We start from the raw sequence: 20,179 nt of genomic DNA on the forward strand, positions 1-20,179 counted from the left end.
GCCCCCCCCCCCCCCAGGCCCCCCGGGCCCTCCCGCCCCCCCCGCTCCCACTCCCGGGCTCCCCCCGGCTCCCTCCGCTCCCACTCCCGGGCTCCCCTGGGCCCCCCCCAGTCTCCCATCCCCAGGCTCCCCCGCTCCCCCCCCCGCGCCGCACGCGCTCACTCAGGTACCAATCCTTTGGGAGGCAGGACGCAGCCCAGCGAGTACCGGGGGACACGCGCGCGCAACCCCTCCCTAGAACTCGAGCACGAGCTCAGCCGGATGGACCTTTCTCACGCATGCGCACTTACCCTCCCGGCGACAGGCCTGTGAGCGCAGCAGCCTCACGCACATGCGCACCGTCACGGAGTGGCTGAGGCCTCTCGGCGGTCTGCGGCCGCTCCGCGAGGTGCGCTGGCCGGGTCCCCCTGCTGGGCGGGCGGGGTTAGCGCAGCGCAGGAAAGAAGGGGCGGAGTCAGTTGTGGCGGGAGGATGCATTATGAGCGCGCTGGAGGGGGGGGCGGCGCTGTGGAGGGCGCATCGCTGGTGGGGGGGGTGTAGTTGGGGGAGTTGAAATTAGGGTTGCCAGATGGTTTAACCAAAAATACCGCACACCAGCCCCCCAAAGTGGGGGGGGGGGCGGACATTCTGTGGAGGAAAAAAAAAGACCCTAAGAGTTGTTAAGCAAAAATAATACTACTACTACTAATAAAAGCCTGGCCCCTTTAAGAAACGCTTTTGAGGCTGTTTGGCCCTAAATGGCTGCTGGTGGCCGCCCGCCGTCTTGTCTCCCTGCGCGGGCTGGACAGCTCCCCTGCGGAACCTGCTGAGCACCTGGGATTTTCGCCTCCTGGCCGGGAAAAAAATCAGAAAATATCAGACATTTTACATGTCTGGTATTTTCTGAATTTTTTTTACTGGACAGGAGGCAAAAATACCCAGGGCTCGCCAAATAATACAGTCTACTCGCCCGTGGCGAGTGGATAGTAACCTTAAGGATCCTTTCCATGATTTTTTCAGGAACCGAGGTAAAACTGACCGGCCTATAGTTCCCTGGATCATCCTTCTTCCCTTTTTTGAAGATGGGCACTACATTTGCCTTTTTCCAGTCATCCGGGATTTCTCCCGATCTCCACGACTTTTCAAAGATAATAGCTAAAGGCTCCACAATGACATTTGCCAACTCCCTCAGTACCCTCGGATGCACTAAGTCCGGACCCATGGATTTATGTACGTTTAGCTTTTCTAAATAGTTCCTAACCTGTTCTTTACCCACCACGGGCTGTCCATCTTCATCCCATCTTGTGTCACTTGGCGCAGAAGTCCAGGAGCCAACCTTGTCCATGAATACAGACGCAAAGAAAGCATTGAGTACTTCAGCTTTCCCCACATCATCTGTCACTAGGTTACCTCCTTCATACATTAGGGGCCGCACACCCTCTCTGATCACCTTATTCTTGTTAACATGCCTGTAGAAACCTTTCTTGTTATCCTTCACATCCTTAGCCAGTCGCAATTCCATTTGCGCTTTCGCCTTCCTGATAACCCCCCGGCATTCTCGAGCTATACCTTTAAACTCCTCCCTGGTCATTTGTCCAAGTTTCTACTCTTTGTAAGCTTCCTTTTTGTGCTTACGTTCACCAAGGATTTCCCCTGTAAGCCAGTCCGGTCTCCTACCATGTTTGCCTCTCTTGCTACGCGTCGGGATGGTTTCTTACTGTGCCTTCAACAAGGCTTCTTTAAAATACTGCCAGCTGTCCTGGACTCCTTTCCCCTTCATGTTAACATCCCAGGGGATTCTGCCCATCTCATGATCACTGCTTCCCAGGTTGTCACCCACTGCCACTTCCCCTATTAGTTCCTCCCTGTTTGTGAGCAGAAGGTCAAGCTGCGCACGGCCCCTGGTCGGATCCTTCAGCACTTGTGTCAAGAAGTTATCCCCAACATTCTCCAAAAACTTCCTGGATTGCCTGTGTACTGCCGTATTGGTTTCCCAGCAGATGTCAGGGTGATTAAAGTTCCCCCACGAGAACCAGGGCCTGCGATTTGGAAGCTTCGCTCAGTTGTCCCAAGAAAGCCTCATCTACCTCATCCACCTGATTCGGTGGCCTGTAGCAAACACCAACCACAACATCAATACTGTTGTTTGCTCCTTTAAACTTAACCCATAGACTCTCAACAGGTTTTTCTCCCTCTTTATACTGGAATTCAGAGCAATCGTAGTGCTCTCTTACATATAGTGCAACTCCTCCTCCTTTTCTCCCCTGCCTGTTGTTCCTGAACAATCTATACCCTTCCATGACAGCGCTCCAGTCATGCGAGTCATCCCACCAAGTCTCTGTTATCCCAATTAAATCATATTTCTTGGTCTGGGCCAGGGCCTCCAGTTCTTCCTGGTTGTTGCCCAGGCTTCTCGCGTTAGTGTACAAACACTTCAGGTAACCAGTTGATCGTCCTATCTTCTCCATTCGAAACATGGGTCCTCCTCTCTTGCCCCTTCCTCTCTGCATTTATTCCCGGTATCCGACTTTCCCACTCCCCTCAGGGTTTTGGTCACCGTCCCTCGACGAACCTAGTTTAAAGCCCTCCTCACTAGGTTTGCAAGCCTGCCCGCGAAGATGCTCCTTCCTCTCTTCGTTAGGTGGATCCCATCTCTTCCTAACAATACTTGTGCCTGGAACAGAGTTCCATGGTCGAAGAAACCAAAGCCCTCTCTGCGACACCACCTGCGCAACCACGCATTTACGTCCTCAATTCGACGATCCCTGCCCAGTCCTTTCCCTTCAACAGGGAGGATGGAGGAGAATACCACTTGCGCTCCAAATTCTTGGATCCTTCTTCCTAGCGCTACATAATCCGCAGTAACCCGCTCAAGGTCATTCTTCGCCGTATCATTAGTTCCCACGTGGAGAAGCAGGAAGGGGTAGCGATCCGAAGGTTTGATCAGCTTGGTAAGCCTCTCAGTGACATCCTGAATGTGAGCTCCCGGTAAGCAGCACACCTCTCAAGATTCCAGGTCCGGACGGCAGAGGGATGGCTCAGTCCCTCTTAGGAGGGAGTCCCCAACCACCACCACCCGTCATTTCCTTTTGGGGGTGGTGGCCGTGGAACCCCCATCCGCAGGACTACGCATCCCATGCCTTCCAGGAGATGGTGTTCCCTTCCGGTTTCTTCCTTGTGAGGTCCCTTCCAGAGCTTTCAGCACTGCAGAGCCTGTGGAGAGAGCTTGAAAGCGATTGCTTACCTCTATAACACTGGGGGATTCCTGTGCTGGCCTTTTTCCCCTTCTAGAAGTTACATGCTGCCAGTTCTCTTCCTGGTCACGTACTGCCCTCTCTGGCTCTTCTGCCTGCCATGCTTGAAGGATTAAATGCTGCCTTCTATCGAGGAAGTCTTCATCCTCTCTGATCGAGCGTAGGGTCGACACTTGGGCCTCCAGTCCTCTAATTTTTTCTTCCAAAATGTCGACCATCTTGCACTTTGTGCAGATGAAATCAGTTCTTTCTTCCGGGAGGAAGACAAACATGGCACACGCTGTGCAGGTAACAACAGCAGACCCATCACCAACCATCGCTGCTGTCCTGGAAAAGGGATTTAAAAAGAAAGGCAAGAGAACCTCCCGCCCTTCCCAACTCCCTCTCATAACTCCCTGTTAGCACTCACCTGTTCGCAAGCTCCTTGGTCGCTTGTCCACTGCCTTATAAAGCCCCTCCCCTTACCAAGGCTCAGCCAATCAGCAGAGGCTTCTAGAATTCAAACTTTAATTAGAAGCCAACAGTTTCCACCTGCCAATCACAGCACAAACTCCATCAAGGGGAGGGGGAGGGCAGAGGGGAGGCGGGGGAAAAAAAAGCCTCACTCCCCCTAGTTGAAATAAGTGGGGGCATATAGATGTGGGGAGGCTCTAGGGTTACCATACATCCAGTTTTTCCCAGACATGTCCTCCTTTTCAGTCCTTAAATCTCTGGCCAGCCAGATTTTTTAAATATTTAATAATGTCTGGGGTTTCCTTGCTCTTTCTTTTTCAAACAAATTTAGATATGTTTAATTTGCAGTAGCTGAAAAAAAAAGTTCCCTATGCCAGCTGCCACTCCCCCCACCCGCCATGCCACTGCCCTAAAGACCCGCCTATCTCTCTGCAGCCAAACTTTCAGCCAATGGGAGCCCAGCCTTTTCCATCCAGCTTCTGCATGCTCTGCCCAGTGGCTGCTGGAAGACTGCAGCTGCCTGACTCCTCCCCTCACCTTGGATAGGGTTGCCACCTATCTGGTTTTGAACTGGACAGTCCAGTATTTGAGCTTTCTGTTGGGGAAACAAATTGAGAAAATGGAAATGAGAAAATAGAAATGTCTGGTATTTTCTAAATAAGATGTAATGTAGATTGTGATGGAATGTCAAGTGTGTCCGGTATTTTTGTTGAAACCAGCTGGCAACCCTATCCTTGGGGGGACTCCTCGCAGTCTCCTCTCCCATTTCCTGCCCTTTGCAATGAAAGCCCCCATGAATTCTTCTCCTCTGGAGTAGGCAGCAGCCCGCATCAGTGCAAAATGCTGGGCATGTACGTGCCCGACAGGTTTGCCCTGAAGTCATCCCAAGTTCAGATGGGATGGGGCTCTTCAGGGCCCACAGAGTGAAAAAGGTAGGTGATCTTGCTGCATCTCCCTGGCATCCCTGTGGTAGGCATGACAGGGAGAGCAGGATGCCTCAGGGGCTGTGCACAGGCTCAAAGGCAGGGGGAGGGGTGTTACATGGCGGAAGAGAGAGGTGCATTTGCAAGCCATTCCTGCTGCTTCCCACATGCTGAGTTTCCAAAATGCTGGCTTCTCCTACGAGCACCTGCCATGTAGGACAGACGTTCACGGCAGTGCACACCGTCTCCTCTCGCTGCCTGCAGTGATTTCGTGCCAGCGCTCCCTTCACTTCCGTCTGTCTGGTTGCAATGAAGAAACCCTCCAGCGTTGCAAGTCTTTCATAGAACCAGCAGGCTAGGACTGAAACCATGATTGGTAACAAAAAAGGCACTGTTACCTACCAGCCCTGTGCTTTTGGGAGCCAGGGAGTGACATTCATGGAAAACCATCCCCCCCCCAAGCCTTTGCTGGAATCAGACAAAGCAATGAAAAGGCCGGGGGAGACCCACCTAAACTGCTTCAGACAAGGGTGATACAATTAAGGAAACACCCCAGCCTCATTTGCATTAAAGATGGAACAGAGGGACATCTCATTAGCATACAGAATGGAGAGCAGCTCTTCCAAGGCAGGAACCGCAGTGAATTATGGGACACCGAAAGCAGAGAAGCACTGCCTGATGGGAAATCCCTGCTCCAGAAGCTAATGAACCTAGGCCTGCTCACACCCAGATTAGTCATTATCAGACCAATTCTAGTAACGATCCTATTGACACCTAAAATACTGAATCTGCCTAGTTGCATTGTGAGCTCCTTCAAGGAACATCACCCATAACCAGGGGTGATCAGTCTCTATTGTCTCTCCTCTTTCTCTTTGAACTATCCCTATAAAAACTCCTGTCCTTGCCCCAAGAAAATCTGTTCTGATACCTGGACTTAAACTGCATCAGTTCCATTGAGACTTCTTCATCTCCTGTCTGATCCTGCTGGGGGCTCTGTTCTGCTCGTCTCCTGCCCTCTGGACCCCCGGTTACCATCATCACCTGGGAACCCCGATCAGTGCAAGCTCCATGGAGTAGTGAGGTCTCTCTCTCTCTCTCTCTCCCTCCCATCAACTCTCTCTCTAAGCATAACTTCCTGACCCTGCCCTATGTAAACTGTTATATGGTTACCTAACATTTGTAATCAGTTTCAATTTAGATTTAATATTGTAATTGTTAAATTTAATATTGTAACTTTTTTATATCTATTCACTACTCAGAAATAAATCACTTTCATTGTTAAGCTGGTTGCTTCTCTCTCTTTCTTTCTCTTTTGCTCACTCTTCCTTAAGGGGTGTTGTTTTGGCTTCCCTATTCGCTCTGTAACAACACTTCTTGTACCCAAGCAAAAGATCCCTGTAGTGCCCAAAATCCTGTGGGGTTTGCTCATCGTGTGGTTTACCAGTGAATGACTGTGGTGTGAAAGTGGGGATAGGTGGTGCTGAACCTGGGGGCTTATGAGGATGGCAGCTTAAAGTGCTGTTTAATCCAGCCCACGGAGTCCAAAGGCACATGAGGGTGCAGTGTGGCATTGCTGTGAAACCCAGCCAGCTGAGTCCAGGGACATACGAGGGGGTCAGCTTGTGAGTGCTGAGTACCCAGTCCTCTCAGATGTGCTCTGATTAGTGGGTGTGAGTGTGTGTGTGTTGCCAAGGTGGTAAGAACCCCATCCTGAGGAACCTAGTTCCTGCAGGAGAGCTCCAGTGGGAGGGGGAATTGTCAGCAGGGAGAATTCAGCTCCATATGAGAGCCCAAGTAAGCACCAACAGCACATGGATAGAATTGTTAACCTTCCCCCAGTCCCATAAGGATAACCCTGATAAATGAGCATACCCCAGAGTATTGGGCAAATCTGGTAACAATACCGTCCCCTAGCGGAGTGGATGGCATAAAGTGGTTAGGTCAGCTAGGCAACCACCCGTACATACACAAGTGAAGCACAGGCTAATCATGTGTATAGGATGGAGTTGTAGGAGGTTTTTAATTTTGAGGAGTTTTAAAATTTAAAAAATCCAGATAGTCCCTGTCCTAAAACTTGCAGACAAGACTTAGATAATAAGCAATAAATCATGGATTTATTGACACCTAAGCCCTATCAACCAGCACTGAATTCTTGGAATTTTGAAGAAATCACAGATGTCTCCAAATCACAGAATCTATGACAGATTTGTAGCCTTACTTATAGTGTCTGCTGCCAAGTGCTTTGGTACTTACATGCCTCCAGCTTTTCCAGGACACCATACGATCCATCGTCTATAGTCAAGCCCTTGGGTACAACCGCATCTGCTCTAATCCCACTGACAGAGACCAGAAACTTCAAGATCTCTACCAAGCATTTGTAAATCTCAATTACTGCTCCCAGTATTGTGCCTCCCCCCATTGTTTTATGCTTCATCTTCACTGCCAGTTTTTTTCAGGAAATATGCTAATGAGGGACTCATTAGCATAAGTCACGACTCTCATTAGCATATTTATGCTAATTTGTTTCTTTTTGTGCTGGGGTTTTTGCGCAAAAACAAGCAGTGTGGACATTTTCTTTTTGCTCAAAACCCCCAAAAAGGAGGTATGCCAGTCTTGGGGAAAAAGAGTTTTTTGCGCAAAAAGAAAACGTCCACACTGCTTGTTTTTATGCAAAAACACGAGCACAAAAATGGATCGGCAGAAAATATGCAAATGAGATCATGACTCATGCAAATGATTCCCTCATTAGCATATTTTTTGCTGAGAAAATTCATAGTGTAGATGTAGCCTTAGTGTCAATTTCTTGTCGACACAGGCATATTGTTAATCATGGGCAGGAGCAGTCACCTTTTATTTTCTTTTAACTTCCCCTCCTCTGAAGCCAGGCTGTGTGTGTGTCTCCCTCCCCCTAGCCCACATATGCTGGTGATTCCTGTTGCCAGATGGTTTAACCAAAAATACCAAATACCTCCCCTCCCCCCCCAAAAAAAACCCCACCGAGGAAAAAAATTCCTGCTGGGGAAAGGTTGAAAAGGGGATCCTTTGTGTCTGGGCTTAAATTTCAGAGCAGAGGGAGACAGAGTGAAAAGGAGATTAGAGCGACTGCAAGAAGTTGTGGGCAGGGCGCAGGAGGGGCAAGGCATGTGGACAGAAGAGGGGAGAGGGACAGGTGTAGTGCGAAGAGCAGGTTGGAACAGCTGCTATCCCTAGAGGCATCAGACTGCTCCTGACCCATTCACTTCTAGCTCACTGAGCCACACAATGCCCCTCCTCCTTTCCCTTCCCAGCCTTACTTCTGTGGCAGCCATCCCCAGCCTGGTTCCCCTACCCGCCACGCATACACTGTTCCCTGAAGTCCGGGTGCCTGGCTCTACTCCCTAAGCTCGGCTCCCCCTCTCTCCAGCCTTGCCCAGCCCCCACCTGTTCACTCTCATGCTGCAAACTTTTGTTTCTGGCAGAGAAGGAAGTGGTCACAGGTCTAGGCTCCCCCGGAGGGAGGTACTGGGTAGAACTGAGCCCTCTGCTGGCCAGAGGGGAGGGGAAAGAGAAAAGCCAGCCTGCCGTCAAAAAAGGGAACCAAAGGGGAGAGGTGGGGTCCGAGCTCTTTGCAGAGCTCCCTGGGCCCAGATCACCCAGCCCAAAGGCCGGCTCTGCCTGCTACCATCAAGTTGGGTCTTGTGGATTTGAGTTTAGAATGGACATTCCATCCAGGGGAAGTGCATGGGAGATGAGGAGGTGTTTATTGCAGAATTACGAGCCATCCGTATACAACAAGTGGAGAGTGATACAAAAAGCTGCAAGGGCAGAAGTATGGAGGGGCAGGATCACGCAGCGTCTTGAATGCAAAAAGTAGAAGTTAGGTCTTGAAAACATCAGACAAGTAACTTATAGGTATTAGCGGAATAATATTTGACAACAGCAGCTGCAATGATTGTGAATGCACAAATCATATTCAGTATTTAAAAAAGAAGAAAAATTTATTACCTTTTTTTACATCTGCTAGGTAGCACAAGACTATTAACACTATAACAGTCACTGAATGTACAATAAACATACACATTTAAATAACAGAACAGGGTCAGAATGATGCAACTAGTGTGTCAGCTTCAGTGTCTCACAAAACATCCAGATTTAGTCCCAGGTGTCTTAATAGTTCTTGGAAAGAAGCAAGTAAGATTATTTTGGAGCATATGGAATCAGGGTCAACTTCTATGCCCAGATGCATGAGCTGGGGGCCCCAATGGAAGCCTAAGGGAGCACCCAGCATGCACTTCTTACGGCAGACTTTAGTTTTCAGTAACCAATCAAGGGTACTCCAGAATTAAGCTCTAATGGGACATTATTTAGGAGACAGAGGTTTGGGCTGGATCCAGCAAAAGAAAAGAAATTCATGTGTTCTGCACTGCAGATCTGCACACAGCCATGGAAATGGATTTTCATTTTTAAAAGGGGCCCTGCACTGTAGGACTATTTTTGGCTACCAAATTTTTGCTCTTTCCCCAAATCTATTTAATCATTATAATTCAATTCATTACCTTGGAATGAATATGCATGATGCTTAATTCCCAGAGAAGATTATGTTCTCTTTGTAAATATTGTATTCTTATCCATCCATTCATTTGGGACACAAAAGTGAACCACCACTTCAGTTTCTGGCTGTTGTTTTGTACATGGTGCCTCTGTGAGACACAGGACAAAATCCTTGATAAACTGGATACAAATTCAAAAAGGCCATTTTCAAGGCATTCCATAACTACTGGCTAATTTTCAACTTGAAATAGCAGGTACCAGAACAAATGCCCCATTTAATGATGTTTTCTAAACAGAGCTCAAGAAAACATTACTTTTTAAAGTCTACATTTGCAGTGCTTTAAAGGCTTATTCTTCAGATCAGAAAAGTGGACCTTAAAAGACTTGAAAAAATGCCTGTAAACAATAACTATTTACCATGTGACATTTTCAATCTCCCCCTACTTCTCATTATCTGTAAAACCACATATCTGACTTTAAATGTGTAAGACAGTGTATAGGAAAATATATATCTTCATTTTTAGTTAGCAGATCATCTGGCAATCTGAGAAAAGCCCCTTTTGTTGAACAAGAAGCAAAGAGGCAAAGTCAGGACAGAGAGCTTTCTTCTTTTCTCCTACACAAACAACACACCAAGGGCCTGATTTTCAAAAGTGTTTAGCATTCACAACTCCAGTAGAAATCAATAGGAATGACCATTGCTCAGCACCTCTGCAAAGAGTCTGATCAATGAAATCAACTGAAAGATTCTCATTCACGTTAATGGGCTTTGGAGTAGGATCCAAGCCTTTAAACAAGTTAATGCCCAAAGCATTTTGGAACAGTCAAAGCAAGGTTCTAGGTACAAATGCAGTCTATATTTTGGCCAATCATTTCAAGACTACCCTAAAGCAGTGCTGAGAAGGCTAGTATTTTGAAAGGGTTTATCTCATCATGCACAGTCATTGTTTCTACTCCATAAGAACAGATACATTATTTACCATAGTAACATATGTCATGAGACTTGGTCAGCAAAGAGTTTTCCAATTATGGTTTTAAACTGTAACTTCAGTTTAAGGCTTGGCATCATCGTACTTGGCACTGCAACTCCTACACAGGCTATGTCTAGACTGCATAGAAAAGTCAGAAAACGGTACACAAATTGCAAACCACAATTTGCGTATCTTTTTCCGAAAGAGGCTTTTCCAAAATTTGGCTTGTCCACATGGGGCCAAATTTCGAAAAAGCCCTCCTCTTTTGGAACATCCCTTCTTTCTCTCACCGAGAGGAATACAGGGATGCCAAAAGAACATACCTGCTTTTTCAGAAACTATTCCAAAAAAGTGGATGTGTTCCTTGGATGCAGCAGAGCTTTTCCGGGTTACCTCTGATATCCCAGAAAGCTCTGCGGTCTAGACATAATCACACACCTGTAGTTCTCACTCATAAGCAGTGATCAGTGAGGATCTTGTGTAAGCAAGGGCTCTTCAGTGCAGTAGTACTCTAAAAGTGGTTCAAATATAGATTTCATCTGTTAATTATTGTGTCAGAAAAGGCCATTAAGCCCCAAATTTAACAACTGATCCTATTAGACTCTGACACTCTGGGGTAGCTTTTCAAGTAGTCAGTAGAAATGTAGGCATATTTAGTACAGTATCTCCCATTAACAGTCAGTGGAATGGTAGTCATATTCTCCTAAATACCAGATTAAAATTGATGCCCTTCACCTTGCTTTAAAATAAACATACAAACAAACAGATCCCTTACCAGGGAGCCATGTAAGAAAAATAAACTGCTTTGAAGACACAACTTCCCTTTCTCCTGGTCCCAAACCATAACACAAGCTCTATAAAAGACCAAGTCTGTCAGATCAGGAGATCCTTTGAGATGGCTTTCATTGTCCTAGAAGAGCGATCCACTAGTGTTCTTTTTTATGTTTCCTGAGTCCAAGACTGGTCATTTTATGAAACAGTCCACAGGAGTTACAGCATGTTATTAACAAGGTAAATGGAAAAATCAGAGCAACCAATTTTCCATTCAACCTTCATGGGGAAAAGAAATTAAAGAAATTTTGAGGCAGCCCTAGAGGTAAGAATAGCACATCTGTAAAAAGAATGTACATGAGGAGCAGGTTAGAAAGATTCTCTTCTGACACTGTAGGTTAAAGTGAGTCTCAAATAGCAATTGTAAGGCACAGAGTTCTGAGTGCCTTCTTACTTAAAAAAACTACCAAAGAAACGTTTAAAAATTCAGTTTGTTTATCCTATCCTCTGTTCTCTTCTTATAACCATCATGGGGGGTGGGGAGGTCACAGCACAAAGCTGGTAGGCAGGTTTAAATATTACTGAGTCTTTTATTGGTTTACAAAGGAAGAGTTCCCCGTGAGTGCTGGGGAAACAAATTCAGTATAGGCTCAATGTTACCATCATGGGCTATTATTATTTCAATTCCAAACACTGAGGTTTCAATACTACACCTTTCTTTCTCCCCAGAACTTCTTGGGAGGGCACCACAGACAGCATGTAAACAGTTCTGAAAGGTTGCTAAAATAATAATTTAATTGACTGCTTCTGCACAGCTTCACAGCTTCATTGTTAAATCTCTCTCTCTCTCTCTCTCTCTCTCACACACACACACACACACACACACACACACACACACACACACACACGCCTTCCCCCTTCCCCGAGTCACCAGTTTACTGCTGCTCCTTCTTTCCAGGCGATCTGCTCTTTACCTAGCCAATGTATTCCTTTTCTTTGAGGCCATTTAAAAATAAAGACACACGGGGCAGTGCTGACATACAGCGAATACCACAGACAGTTTATATAATGTCTTTTTGTTTAACTGTAGATGGTAGAAATGTACCTGGGGCATAATCTCCCCTTAGCTATTTGGCAAGTATTTCCCCCACCTTTACAATAAGTGTTGCATACCGTTAAACTTCCACAAAGGAAATATAAAGTCATCAGATATGCTGAAAAGTAAAGTTCTGGCAAGCACAGTTTCCACTTATTTTTTCCTTTTCCTTAAAGATTTGCTTAAGATGGCAGCATCCCCAAAGGATTTTGAGGGTGTTTTTAGGCTCTGCTGTGATCTAAACACCCTTATAATGCATCAGCAAGAGCTCCAAGATTTTAGCTGAAGTTAAGTGAATTGAACACTTTAAAGCATAACGAGCTCCAGGAGACCCAGATGTTTTGGGAGAGAGGTTGTCATTGAAGTCAGATGACACAACGGGATTTCTTCATTCATGCTCATCAGAGAAAGTTCTCGGTTTAGTGATGTGCACTTCACTGCCCCCATTCCCATTGGTGGTTGTAGTGATGATATACTGTGTGGTTTGCTGTTGATTGGTTGTTTGTGATTCCAAGGGTTCAGAGTGTGCTGATGGCTGAGACACACCCACCTGGACTCCACTGGAGAGTGAAGAGTTCTGTTTTACATCAAGATCAGGTTGACCTTCAGATATCACATAATGAGTCTGCATAGATAATAAAAGCACTGGTTACACTGATGTTTCAGAGCAGCTGAATAGTCGTCTTTCACTTACTTTACTATAATTTTTCTGTTTTAGCACTAGGAAATATTTTCTATATGAATTAAACGTTTACAGCAAGAACATTAACATTCAAAATTGTAAGGCACATTTGACTACACTAAAAACGACTAATTTAACATAGGCTAAACCCAACCATATAATTAATCACTGATGCAAAAAATTAAAATAACTAATTTATTCTTCCATCAGTCTGAAACGCTCCTATTTTGCCATGCATTCCAAACAGAAGCTTCATTTTCTGTATTGTATATCAGTATGTTGGATCTCCTGCGAGGGAGTATGAGAATCACGGCAGCTTCCACTGAGACCATTCACACCATTATGTTACACAAAGAGTTTAACGATGATAGAAGTTTCTAAAACTGTTTTGAAAATTCATTCCTCTGTCTAAATACTTCCTATGTCTGAAGTATTATAATTAATAAATACTACGAATCTGGGTCCTGCTCTTGCAGTAATTTATGCAAGAGAATAGTTTTATTGGACTCATTTTGACAAACTAAATGGAGCTACTTGCTCAGATAAAAAAAATCTCAGAGCGGCAGCCATATTAGATTGTAACTGTAAAAACAATGAGCAGGTTGGAAGCACCTTAGGGTATGTCTACACTGCCACCCTACTTTGAACTAGGATGGCTAATGTAGGCATTCGAAGCTGCAAATGAAGCCCGGGATTTAAATATCCCGGGCTTCATTTGCATCTTGCCAGGCGCCGCCATTTTAAAATCCATGTTAGTGCCGACTCTGTGCCCGCAGCTACACGCGGCACGGAGTAGGTAGTTCAAATTAGGCTCTCCTCGTGGGACGAGGTGTACTGGTAGTTCGAATTAGAGAGCCTAATTCGAACTACCTACTCCGTGCCGTGTGTAGCCGCAGGCTTCATTTGCAACTTCGAATGCCTACATTAGCCACCCTAGTTCGAACTAGGGTGAAAGTGTAGACATGCCCTTAGAGACTAACAAGTCATGAGCTTTCATGGGTAAAACCCATTTCATAAAACCATGCGTAAGAGTAAACATCTACCACATGGTGGCATCAGACTGTAAATGCTTTGGTACATGGCTTTGTTTTTACCCATGTGTGAGGGGTGAGCTGCCCCTTTCTCCTTAGGCCAGGGTTTGCCTCTCTCTGGGTTTGTAGCCCACCTCAGGGATTGTGAAACTATATAAACAATTAACTACGTTTTCCCTTGAAGTAGATTACTGACTCCATCCCAACAAAGAGATCATTTCTTGTCTCCACGATCAAATAGATCATGTCACATTGCTCCTCAGCGTTGGACCTCTTGAGCCCCCCCAGCATGTTATGTAACAAATTCTGGGTTGCCAGCCTACCTATGGATATTGCCCCATATAGTACTGGATATGAGTGTTGCAGAAGGTTTGTTATCTTTTAGATCACAGAATTCTCTCGCTCGCTCGCTCGCTCTCAGTTTTTACCAGTTTTGAGGCCTGTTAGTGCCTAATTTCGGAAAACACCTTTACAAGTACCCCAGTATGACACCCCCATACTTCCTAATTTGTGTACCCCTTACATTTCTTTTGGTGTTCCTTTAATGTGTTTAAGTTGAAAGTTTATGTCTAATTCATCCTCCCAGTACAAAGACTGCTATCCTTCCGCTTACCTGGGTGACTGCTTTCACTTGCCCCGTGTTCACGGTTGTGACAGGGGTACCTACAGCGGTCTCTGCAATCACATACTGACCCTGTGGGATGGCCATCATCTGAATTTCAGACGCTAGAAGAGAGGACCGAGAAATAGTTAACTACATTCTGAGGTTAGTATAGAAGACTATCATAAGGGTGGCCTTAGGGTCAAAAGAAACTGGTGACTGTTCTTGTTCTAAAGCGGAGGGAAGGATGACTGACAAAGAATAGAAGTTCCAGCATGCAATGCTGTGTGGCTGCTTAAATCAAGATGGAAGTTACATGCAGGCACACAGTTTTTATTGAATGTATGATTAGGGTGGACTCAACTGACACCAGTTCATACAATTTAAGTGCTGGGCTTCTGGTGAATTACAGCCTACATCTGGGCAAAGTTTGATGTCCCCTGGAAAGAAGAATCAGACACTTAAGGCCAGATCCTCAGGTGGTGAAAATCAGCATAGCCCTACTGACTTCAATGGAGCGATACCAACTGATATCTTCTCAGGATCTGGCCATTAGTGTGTAGTCATCGTATCCGGTTGTTGCCATATATGAAAGTATTACTAAAGTATTGTTGCTCCAGGATTCTTGGGGCTCATCTAGACTACAGGGAACGGTCGAAAGAAGATATGCAAATTCCGCGGAATGAACTTTTTCAGAATGTGTATTAGGGCTTTCCTCTGAATGTAAATAATCCATTCTTAAAGACAGAATTCTTCTTGCCAAATGCACTCTCCCTGGGAAAAAGAAGCTAGCTTGCTAGAACAGACCTCTTAAAACACAAGGGTGTGATTCCAATCTGGAAAGGGAAAAGCTCAATAATAATAGTTTGCCTTTATATGGCCCAGTTCCTCTTCAAATGAATCTTCACCACTCTCTGTGAAGTAGGGAGGCAATACTGTTTGCATTGTACAGCTGGGGAAATGGAGGAAAAGGGGCTAAATGATTTGAATCCGCTCCCAAGAACGGTTAATTGGCTTTCTGACCATCTCACATTTCTGATACTTACGGTAACTACGAAATGAATTCCATGTGCTGGGCAGATATGTGTGTTGGACTGAGGACCCTTGCTGTTGCTGGAGGGTTTGGCTGGGTGCTGGTGTGGTTGTTTGCATTTGGGAAGGGCTGAGTTCTTGTTGAGACTGCTGTGATGAGGGACTCAACGGCTGGGTGCTCACCTAGAACACCAGGATGAAAACGGACACAATTATTTATCTGCCAGCATGGTAAGTAAGAGCATTTGTACTGCTGGAGGAACATTCCTCTTAGTACTAGGATAACAACACACTATTTTCTAGCCAGTAGTGCAAACCTCAGTCAAGGTGGTCAATAGTTATTGTACACATGCAGCTGTCTGGTAGCTTGTGGTATAGAATCTGAATTCCCAGAGCCATTCCTAGTTGAAAACATGTCTGTATCACAACCACTCCCACAACCAGCAGTCTCAGAAGAAGCCAAGCTCTGAATGAATGACCGTGGAGCCTGAATTCCTTTCTCTTCTCTAGGTCTGTCTCATACCAGATCCAGAGTGGCAGGACAGTGTAAGAGAACTGGAGCTGCCGCCGCCCTTGTTGCGCCTGTTCTATGGGTAACTCTAATTGGCATGTTAACAATGAAGTCCTACTGGCTCACTGCTCCAGTGCACTGACCTTCTATATAGCACCTTCCAATCGAGGCACTCAAGACTCTTTACCAGATGAAGCTTTACCACCTCTCTGTGTGGCCAGTCAGTATTATTAGACCTAGTTCAGAGACAGGTGAATGGAGGTACAGAGATGTGATTTGCCCAGAGTCACATAGCAGGTTTGAGGCAGGAAGCAGGGATCAAAACCAGAAACAGTACAAGTTCTTAACCAATTAGAAAAGACTGTTAATGCAAACTTAACATGCTCTTGGACAAGAAGAGTTGAATTTTGAACTTTCTGATGCTTAAGAAAAGGTCTTTAATTCTTCTTTAGATCATTTCAGTGTGTAACAGAATCAAAGAATCATAGAATACGAGGACTGGAAGGGACCTCGAGAGGTCATCGAGTCCAGTCCCCTGCCTTCATGGCAGGACCAAATACTGCCTAGACCATCCCTGATAGACATTTATCGAACCTACTCTTAAATATCTCCAGAGATAGAGATTCCACAACTTCCCTGGGCAATTTATTCCAGTGTTCACCTACCCTGACAGTGAAGAACTTTTTCCTAATGTCCAACCTAAAACTCCCTTGCTGCAGTTTAAGCCCATTGCGTCTTGTTCTATCCTCAGAGGCCAAGATGAACAAGTTTTCTCCCTCCTCCTTATGACACCCTTTTAGATACCTGAAAACGGCTCTCATGTCCCCCCTCAATCTTCTCTTTTTTAAACTAAACAAACCCAATTCCTTCAGCCTTCCCTCACAGGTCATGTTCTCTAGACCTTTAATCATTCTTGTTGCTCTTCTCTGGACCCTCTCCAATTTCTCCACATCTTTCTTGAAATGTGGCGTCCAGAATTGGACACAATACTCCAACTGTGTCCACAGCGGAAGAATGACTTCTCGTGTCTTGCTCACAACACACCTGTTAATCCTGTTAAAGCAGCCCAGAATCACGTTTGCTTTTTCTGCAACAGCATCACACTGCTGACTCATATTCAGCTTGTGGTCCACTATAACCCCTAGATCCCTTTCTGCCATACTCCTTCCTAGACAGTCGCTTCCCATTCTGTATGTGTGAAACTGATTGTTCCTTCCTAAATGGAGCACTTTGCATTTGCCTTTATTCAACTTCATCCTGTTTACCTCAGACCATTTCTCCAATTTGTCCAGATCATTTTGAATTATGACCCTATCCTCCAGAGCAGTCGCAACCCCTCCCAGCTTCATATCATCTGCAAACTTAATAAGCGTACTTTCTATGCCAATATCTAAATCGTTGATGAAGGTATTGAACAGAGCCGGTCCTAAAATAGACCCCTGCGGAACCCCACTTGTTATACCTTCCCAGCAGGATTGTGAACCATTAATAAATACTCTCTGAGTACGGTTATCCAGCCAGTTATGCATCCACCTTATAGTAGCCCCATCTAAGTTGTATTTGCCTAGTTTATTGATAAGAATATCATGCGAGACTATATCAAACACCTTACTAAAGTCTAGGTATACCATGTCCGCCGCTTCTCCCTTATCCACAAGACTCGTTATCCTATCAAAGAAAGCTATCAGATTGGTTTGACACGATTCGTTCTTTACAAATCCATGCTGGCTGTTCCCTATCACCTTGCCACCTTCGAAGTGTTTACAGATGATTTCCTTAATTACTTGCTCCATTATCTTTCCTGGCACAGAAGTTAAACTAACTGGTCTGTAATTTCCTGGGTCGTTCTTATTTCCCTTTTTATAGATGGGCACTATATTTGCCCTTTTCCAACTTCTGGAATCTCTCCTGTCTCCCATGATTTTCCAAACATGATAGCTAGAGGCTCAGATACTTCCTCTATCAGCTCCTTGAGTATTCTAGGATGCATTTCATCAGGCCCTGGTGACTTGCAGACATCTAACTTTTCCAGGTGATTTTTAACTTGTTCTTTTTTTATTTTATCTTCTAAACCTACCCCTTCCTACTAGCATTCACTGTGTTAGACATTCCTTCAGACTTCTCGGTGAAGACCAAAACAAAGAAGTCATTAAGCATCTCTGCCATTTCCAAGTTTCCTGTTACTGTTTCTCACTCCTCACTGACCAGTGGGCCTACCCTGTCCTTGGTCTTCTTCTTGCTTCTCAGGCTCAGCCTTCCCCTGTGTGACTCAGAAGGGGGCAGGCCTGACCTAGGCAAGCAGGCTTTAAAAAGCCAGAGCAGTGCGACCAGGGGAGCGAAGCGGACAGGGGACTGCAGACAGGGGAGTTGAGCAGAGGGAGTGACTGATGGTGATGAAGACCCGAAGCGCTTGTGCCAGTACTTCTCCTGTCTCCTCCACCTGTACCTGTATCCAGACAGAGAACCTGAGCATGGATGCCTCTACCCAGGTCCTGGTGTGGTCTTGCTGTATTTGTGGCTTGCAATTCCCACTGAGTGATCTCCAGGCTGGGGGAGACAACCATTGTGAAAGGTGCCTGCTGCTGGAATCTCTCAGGCAGCAGGTGGGAGAGCTACAGGAGGAGGTGGCCAGGCTGAGGTGCATTCGAGGCCATGAGGAATTCCTGGACAGTATTCCTGTGGAGTCCACGGAGGTCACTGTCCTAGGATGTGGGACTGTTGACCAGCCACTTATGGAGGAGACAGTGGTGCAGGGTGAGCACTGGCAGCTGGTTACTTCCGGCAGCAGGCAGTGTTCCACCCCTGCTCCTAACCCTCCCACTGTGTTGTTACATAACCGTTACACTTTACTTTCAGCAGGAGATAAGGAGTCACCCCCCACAGTGGAGGAGACCAGGCCTTGCACCACCAAGGTTGAGCAGTCTCCTGCCACCACTGCGAGGAGGAAACGTAGGGTAGTGGTGGTTGGAGACTCTCTTCTGAGGGGAACGGAGGCACCCATCTGTCGCCCTGACAGTTCATCTCGAGAGGTATGCTGTCTGCCAGGGGCCCGTATCCGAGATGTTACGGAGGCATTGTCGAGGATTATCCGGCCCTCTGACTACTACCCCATGCTACTCATCCACGTGGGCACAAATGATACTGCCAGGTGTGACACTGAGCGGATCAAGTGTGACTACAGGGCTTTGGGAGTACTGGTGAAGGAGTTTGGAGCGCAGGTGGTATTCTCTTCTATCCTTCCTGTCAAAGGTAGGGGCCCGGGCAGAGAGAGGTGCATCCTGGAGGTGAATGCCTGGCTGCGACGATGGTGTCACCAGGAGGGATTCGGCTTCCTTGATCACGGGGTGCTCTTCCAGGAAGGACTGCTTGGCGGAGATGGAGTTCACCTTTCCAGGAGCGGGAAGGCCTTGTTTGGACACAGACTGGCTAACCTTGTGAGGAGGGCTTTAAACTAGGTTTGTCGGGGGCAGGTGAGCAAAGCCCACAGGTAAGTGCTGAATGTGCGGGACTGGGAGATGGGTTGGAAATGGGGGGGACTACAGCCTATAATGGCAAGGAGAAAGGAGGGTCAGGGCACAACAGGGAGGCAAGATCAAATCAGTATCTTAGATGCCTATATACAAATGCGAGAAGTATGGGTAATAAGCAGGAAGAACTGGAATTGCTAACCAATAAATACAACTATGATATCATTGGTATTACAGAAACCTGGTGGGATGGGACGCATGATTGGAATATTGGTATGGAAGGGTATGGCTTGCTCAGGAAGGACAGACAGGGAAAAAAGGGAGGAGGGGTTGCCTTGTATATTAAAAATGTACACACTTGGACTGAAGTGGAGATGAACGTAGGAGATAGCTGTGTAGAGAGTCTCTCGGTTAAGCTAAAAGGGGTAAAAAACGAGGGTGATATCATGCTAGGAGTCTACTACAGGCCACCTAGCCAGGTGGAAGAGGTGGATGAGGCCTTTTTTAAACAATTAACAAAACTATCCAAAGCCCAAGATTTGGTGGTGATGGGGGACTTCAACTATCCAGACATATATTGGGAAACTAACACAGCGAGGCACAGGCTATCCAATAAGTTTCTGGACTGCATTGGAGACAACTTTCTGTTTCAGAAGGTTGAAAAAGCTACCAGAGGAGAAGCTGTTCTGGATTTGGTTTTAACAAATAGGGAGGAACTAGTTGAGAACTTGAAAGTGGAAGACAGTATAGGGGACAGTGACCACGAAATAATAGAGTTCATGATCTTAAGGAAAGGTAGAAGTGAGACCAGCACAATTGAGGTAATGGATTTCAGGAAGGCAGATTTTGATAAGCTCAGAGAACTTGTAGGTAAGGTC

The 20,179-nt window shown here is 46.1% G+C and overlaps 2 protein-coding genes across 11 annotated transcripts in view; both read right to left on the bottom strand.

Annotated features, from left to right (window-relative positions):
• The window catches only part of NFRKB (nuclear factor related to kappaB binding protein), a 59,555-nt gene extending 59,139 nt beyond the window's left edge, over nucleotides 1-416 (bottom strand). For 3 of the 7 annotated variants that reach the window (XM_075909826.2, XM_075909821.2, XM_075909822.2), the window contains exon 1: nucleotides 163-284. The gene's annotated coding sequence lies outside the window, so the exon portion shown is untranslated. Of the gene's footprint in view, nucleotides 1-162 lie in introns of all 7 variants that reach the window. The other 4 variants (XM_075909825.2, XM_075909824.2, XM_075909823.2 and 1 more) reach the window with 4 other exon arrangements.
• An 8,144-nt stretch (nucleotides 417-8,560) lies between these two features.
• PRDM10 (PR/SET domain 10) overlaps nucleotides 8,561-20,179 on the bottom strand; it is a 105,809-nt gene continuing 94,190 nt past the window's right edge. For all 4 annotated transcript variants that reach the window (XM_075909729.2, XM_075909728.2, XM_075909727.2 and 1 more), the window contains exons 21-23: nucleotides 15,338-15,506; nucleotides 14,304-14,416; nucleotides 8,561-12,602 (exon numbers count right to left, since the gene is read on the bottom strand). In XM_075909729.2, the coding sequence (XP_075765844.1) occupies nucleotides 12,366-12,602; nucleotides 14,304-14,416; nucleotides 15,338-15,506 (519 nt within the window). In that variant the 3' untranslated portion in view covers nucleotides 8,561-12,365. The remainder of the gene's footprint in view (nucleotides 12,603-14,303; nucleotides 14,417-15,337; nucleotides 15,507-20,179) is intronic.

Source organism: Pelodiscus sinensis, chromosome 25 (assembly GCF_052426305.1).
Source record: "Pelodiscus sinensis isolate ZL-2025 chromosome 25, ASM5242630v1, whole genome shotgun sequence".
In the NCBI taxonomy this organism is placed as follows: Eukaryota; Metazoa; Chordata; order Testudines; family Trionychidae; genus Pelodiscus; species Pelodiscus sinensis.